The following is a 5,747-nucleotide window of genomic DNA, read 5'->3' as shown; positions in this document are numbered from 1 at the left end:
TTCGTCCAAAATGATCCAACTTCCAAACGAAATGTAAAATGACTCTCACCATTGCGCCATCTGTGCTTTGACTCGCCCTTGGATCCAGGGGTGCCAACCTTCCAGATTTATCTGGATTCTTCCAGATTTTTAAGCGTCGTCCAGACATACAGATTTATGTTTGTGTTATCCAGATTTCAGCAAATTTGTCCAGATTTATCCAGACAATTTGAAAAATAACAAAATGAGATATAAGAATGCTTTGTTGATTTTTAAACCACCTTTTTGAGCTACGATTTTGAAAACAAAGATTTTTAGAACAGCTGAAAACACAAACTAGCAGAAAAAATCGCTGAAAGATAATAAATTTTGTTGAGATTTCTTCAGCTAAAAATTTCAGCAATCCAAGATGCTGAAAGCTCACAACATCAAATTCAATCCTCAAGCTTTTGCAAAAAAAATAGGCAATCCAGACAATTCCACATTTTTGAAAATTATTACAGATTTCTTAGAAAAACACTTGGCATCCCTGCTTGGATCTGTTAAGAGACTACAGTTGATCTTTCAATATACCACAGTGTATTTACCGTTTGTTTTCTAATTTTTTATCTCACGTGTTTAGACGAAACGTCAAAAAAGGGATTCGCATCAAAAACATTAGCATTTTATTTCGTAATCGTAATAAATTGTAGTTTGTAATTTTATTACTGTTAACGAGAACCTGTAGTGTCGTAATCGGGTGGTTTAACTAATTAGTTGTTTGCTTCGGTTTCGTCGCCTACAAGAATGGCCAACAGTCGATTAGAGAAAATTGGCACTATTGTTACCCGGTAGGTAAACAAGTAAATCAGAATGGTTCCAGTTATACGAACAAAATCTTTCAATCTCCCATAGAACGCAGGGTCTTCTCCGTGCCGGTGCAATGAAATGGGAAGATCGACCACTTTGGTACGACGTTGTAGCCGCGTTCCCACCGAAAGAAGAACCCCGCTTTGATCGACCTGCGCCGAAAGTTAAGGTCCGATCAATTTTCTACGCCGAAGATAAAATCCGGGCGTGAGTTTTTAACTACGAATTTCATAAGTATCTGACAAACTACATACTATAGTTATAATATAAATTTTAGTAAATATCACCAAAAAGTCGCTGCCAACCATATGGTTAATTTGGCAGATGTACGAAATAAAACCCCTACACAGCATTTCATCGAAATCTACCGCAATCTAGAAACGCAAGGAGCACTGGACGAGGAGCGGGTCTTTGAAACCGTCCAGGAAATGTTGGAAGAAAAACTGAAGGAGCTTAGACTTGAGCGCGGATCGTCTGCTGCTCCTGTGGCTGTCCCTATGCAAGCTACGGAGCCGGAACCAAAGGGTAAAACGGTGCAGTTGCAGGACATTTTCAAAGATTAGATAAGTTACATTTTTCGGTTGTATTAGTAAAACTTATTCAAAAAATATCTTAAATCGCCTAGTAGCGTTTTTATTAAAGCATGTGGCATCATCTGCATGTTATCAACATGTCAGCAGCGATCGCAACCGATACGGTAATCATCAAACCATGATCATCGAAACCGTCATCATCACTCGACCCGCACTCGATCAAAGCAGATTAAATTCAAAACAATGCCCTTTTATTTCGCTTTCTGCACAGACTCGATAGTATGATGTCAAATAGGGTACATCCCAAATCATTATATAAATAGCCTTGTATATAGTAATAGTTAGTCTTAAATCAACTTGAACCCGAGTTAGACTTTTATTGGCAAATCCCGCCAAAGTGGTGACCCCGACGTGATCGTAAATTTTTAGCAGTTTAATATTCTGCTGTACGCGTTCGAAGTAAATCAGTCGTCGGTCCTGAACGTTTTAGTGCGATGCCTGATTCGAACGACGATGCTCCCAAACCCGCGGGTAGCATGCAGCTGGAATCAATTAGTTCACCACGTCTCCCGCCGCCGAGTATGATTGATTCAAATATTGAATTGTACTTTCTGTAGCTGGAGTTCTGGTTCGCAGCTACTGGCATCGGTGGTGCAGTTCACGATACGCGGAAATATAACATCGTGATGGCGCAAGTTCCACCAAATAGGCTCACGGAGCTTCGAGCGATTATTGACGGCACGCCGACCAACAACGAAAAGTACACGTAATGGGACTTCGCAACATCAACGCAGTCGAATCAAAGATGCAACAAGGAATGACGTCACGCCTAGCTCCTGAAAAACCAGCACAATACAGCATCGAAAGCCTTCAACGAGAAATCGCGCAGCTGTCGAGCAAACTGGAGAAGGTACTTTCATCACGTAGCAGTAGCAGTTCCCGCGGACGATCGCGTTCCCGTTCATACAACGATGGTAAGACAAAATTTGTGCACCGTGATAAAACGCCAGTACACGAACTGTGCTGGTACCATCGTATTTTCGGAAACGAAGCGCGGCGATGTAGAAAGCCATGCTCGTTCAGCCAGTCCGCTGGTTCAACGAATAATCAATGATGCCGTCCGCTTGAGTGTGCAGAGGAAGCAGGCGAACCTTCCAATGCTAACACAATCTTTCGCCCAAAAATCTCGGACACGACAACAAGTATGCAGTTTTTAATCGACACTGGCGCCGACGTATCCGTGATACCGAGGGGTTTCAATTCAAGTCGGATGAAACCAACAACAATGAAACTGTTTGCCGCCAATGGGACGCCTATCAACGTTTACGGAGAAGCCCTTCTTAAGGTAAATCTTGGTCTTCGCCGTGAATTCCTCTGGTCGTTCCTGATCGCTGACGTCTCGACTGGAATAATTGGAGCCGATTTTATTCGCAATTTCGATTTTCTGATCGACCTAAAACGAAATCGCCTCATCGACAACACCACCCAACTCGAATCAGCAGGAGTGCTGACACGAACCAACAATTATTCCGTGAAAACGTTCAGTGCAGTTTCGCGGTACGCTGAGTTGCTAGCCGAATTTCCGAACATCACGCGGTTACAACTACCAGGTACGGTGAGCAAATCATCGATTGTCCATCGAATCGAAACGCCTGCCAACCCGTTCACGCTAGACCGAGACGTTTACCACCAGATAAACTGGAGGCAGCCCGCAGTGAATTTGAGCAACCAATGAAGCTGGGTATCTGCAGACCGTCTTCCAGCAACTGGGCCAGCCCGCTTCATATGGTCAAGAAAGCCGACGGATCTTGGCGTCCATGTGGGGACTACGTTCTCTGAATGCCCAGACGATTCCGGATCGATACCCGCTGCCATATCTGTAGGATTTCACGACGATTTTACAAGGTAAAACTATTTGCTCAAAAATTGACCTTCAGAAAGCGTTCCATCAAGTGCTGATTCATCCTGAAGACATCCCCAAAACGGCCATGACGACACCATTCGGACTTTTCGAGTTTTCATTCATGACGTTTGGTCTGCGGAACGCTGCTCAAACATTCCAGCGACTTATCCACGAGGTCGTTCGAGGATTGGATTTCGTTTTTCCATACATCGACGATTTGTTCATCGCCTCGTCATCGCCGGAAGAACATCGCGATCATTTGCGCCAGCTGTTTGAGAGATTAGAGCAACACGAATTAGCAATCAATATTGCAAAATGCGAGTTTGGTTGCACGGAAATCTCTTTTCTGGGGCATTCAGTCACTGCCGCAGGAATCTACCCTCTTCCAGAACGAGTGAAAGCTGTTCAAAATTTTCAAAAACCGTCTACAGTAAAGGAGTTAAAAAGTTTTTTGGCGATGATCAACTTTTATCGACGATTTATGCCAAATGCAATCGAAGCTCAAATACCGCTGTTGGCGCTTACTCCAGGTAATAAACGCAACGATCGAACTCCATTGACCTGGACCAACGAAACTACTGCAGCGTTTGAAAGGTGCAAGCAGCAACTCGCAGAGGCAACCTTGCTGGCACATCCTGCGAAGTCGGCCGAGCTGTCTCTCTGGGTGGACGCGTCCGATAAGGCAGCCGGTGCAGTTCTACACCAAGTCGTTAATGGGAACATTCAACCACTTGGATTCTTTTCGAAAAAATTCGACTCGGCTCAGCTTCGTTACAGCACCTACGATCGTGAGCTAACTGCAATTTACCTTGCGATACGACACTTCAAATACATGGTGGAAGAACGCAGTTGCCACGTATATATGGATCACAAGCCAATCGTATACGCTTTCCGTCAGAAGCTCGACAAGGCCTCCAATCGTCAAGCACGCCAATTGGACTTCATCGGGCAGATTACGACAGACATCCGACACATTTCTGGCAAGGAAAACATCGTGGCCGATTTATTGTCCCGAATCGATGCAGTTCAAGCCGTCCCCGCTATCGATTTCGATGCCCTTGCTGACGATCAGCAAACCGACGAGGAGATTCAAAACATTGTTAAAGGTAAACAAAACACCTCTTTAAAATTATTCCTTTATACCGTTCCAGGCAGTTCAAAACAATTGTTTTGTGATTGTTCTGGCAATCAAATTCGACCGTTCATTACGAAAGCTTTTCGTAACACTGCAAGCGACGCACAATCTCTCCCATCCTGGTACACGTGGTACGGCTAAATTGATGACCCAACGATTCGTTTGGCCTAACGTCAGTAAAGACAGCATCGCTTTCGCCAGGAACTGCCTGCAGTGTCAACGGTCCAAGGTGACTCAGCATGTTATCAACATGTCAGCGGCGATCGCAACCGATACGGTAATCATCAAACCATGATCATCGAAACCGTCATCATCACTCGACCTGCACTCGATCGAAGCCAAAAATGCTTTATATTTTTTACTTTTCTTTTACGCCAATTGTAATCATTTTTGATATTCTGCCTCGATCAGTGCAAACGAATCGCACTCGATCAAAGCAGATTAAATTCAAAACAATACCCTTTTATTTCGCCTTCTGCACAGACTCGATAGTTTGATGTCAAATAGGGTACATCCCAAATCATTATATAAATAGCCTTGTATATAGTAATAAAGAGATAGTCTTAAATCAACTTGAACCCGAGTTAGACTTTCATTGGCAAATCCCGCCAAATGCATAATACGATTTCATGACTGGTAGATAATATTGAAGAAATTTTTCCAAAATCTGAGACAATTATGTCTTCGGAAGTCTTGTGCAATATGGTCAGAAATTAGACGCTCATAAGACGATGGAAATGTTCAAATGGATCAGTAGCCTACGAGCATTTTATTTCATAAAAATGCTATGCAATCACTTCGAAACTCGACTTACCAAGTGAGCGTCGAATGCTTTGTATGTTTTAATAGCTGGTTACGTTCATTATAACATTGTCAAACCTGTTGAGCAATATGTCGACGCTGGCTCGCTTGCAACGAACAAAAATGTCATTTAATTTAATTAGTTTAATCAGCGTGAATTCTATGTTGTCTTCATGTTGACATGTTTTGGAATAGTGGGGGAGGCTGGATGTGGATAACCTTCAATTTGAGACTAGGTCGGTGAAAATTAGTCCAGTGATCACCGAAGTTAGTTCAGGAATATGCCCGGAACCGGGGTCTTCCTGAATTATCGTTAGTGGACAAATATATTCCAAGAATTTTCAATTCGCTATCAGACATCTAGGTCTGCGAATCGAAGTAATTTGATGTTCATTTCAATAGATTTTTAACCTATTATTACGATTTCACCGGTTTATATGAGAAATTCCTATGTAACCAACCTATAACTCCGGAACCAATAGTCCGAACTGTCAATAGCAGAACACTTTACCCGAGTGGGTGGTAGGATTCGGAGTGATTTCTACCC

At 43.0% G+C, this 5,747-nt stretch overlaps 2 protein-coding genes across 2 annotated transcripts; both read left to right on the top strand.

The window, feature by feature from the left end:
* Positions 1-586: 586 nt before the first annotated feature.
* On the top strand, positions 587-1,424 carry LOC131677663 (small ribosomal subunit protein mS23). Its single transcript, XM_058957580.1, has 3 exons — positions 587-809; positions 874-1,035; positions 1,106-1,424. Exons 1-3 carry the CDS (start codon positions 766-768, stop codon positions 1,389-1,391), a joined length of 492 nt encoding a protein of 163 aa, XP_058813563.1. The 5' UTR covers positions 587-765; the 3' UTR covers positions 1,392-1,424.
* Positions 1,425-2,646: 1,222 nt separating this feature from the next.
* Positions 2,647-3,200, top strand: LOC131695515 (uncharacterized). Its single transcript, XM_058984052.1, has 2 exons — positions 2,647-2,918; positions 2,972-3,200. The coding sequence occupies exons 1-2, from the start codon at positions 2,647-2,649 to the stop codon at positions 3,198-3,200; spliced, it is 501 nt and encodes a 166-aa protein (XP_058840035.1).
* Positions 3,201-5,747: the final 2,547 nt, after the last annotated feature.

This window comes from Topomyia yanbarensis, chromosome 1 (assembly GCF_030247195.1).
Source record: "Topomyia yanbarensis strain Yona2022 chromosome 1, ASM3024719v1, whole genome shotgun sequence".
Classification (NCBI taxonomy): Eukaryota; Metazoa; Arthropoda; class Insecta; order Diptera; family Culicidae; genus Topomyia; species Topomyia yanbarensis.
The sequence above is the reverse complement of the archived record's forward strand: the minus strand, read 5'-3'. Positions and strand labels throughout refer to the sequence as shown.

Excerpts from the sequence above, each read along its gene's own strand:
- LOC131677663 (XM_058957580.1), top strand. The coding sequence starts at position 766 with ATGGCCAACAGTCGATTAGAGAAAATTGGCACTATTGTTACCCG. Across the intron at positions 810-873 it reads ATTGGCACTATTGTTACCCG|AACGCAGGGTCTTCTCCGTG; the intron begins GTAGGTAAACAA and ends AATCTCCCATAG. Across the intron at positions 1,036-1,105 it reads GCCGAAGATAAAATCCGGGC|TAAATATCACCAAAAAGTCG; the intron begins GTGAGTTTTTAA and ends TATAAATTTTAG.
- LOC131695515 (XM_058984052.1), top strand. The coding sequence starts at position 2,647 with ATGAAACTGTTTGCCGCCAATGGGACGCCTATCAACGTTTACGGAGAA. Across the intron at positions 2,919-2,971 it reads ACGTTCAGTGCAGTTTCGCG|GTACGGTGAGCAAATCATCG; the intron begins GTACGCTGAGTT and ends TACAACTACCAG.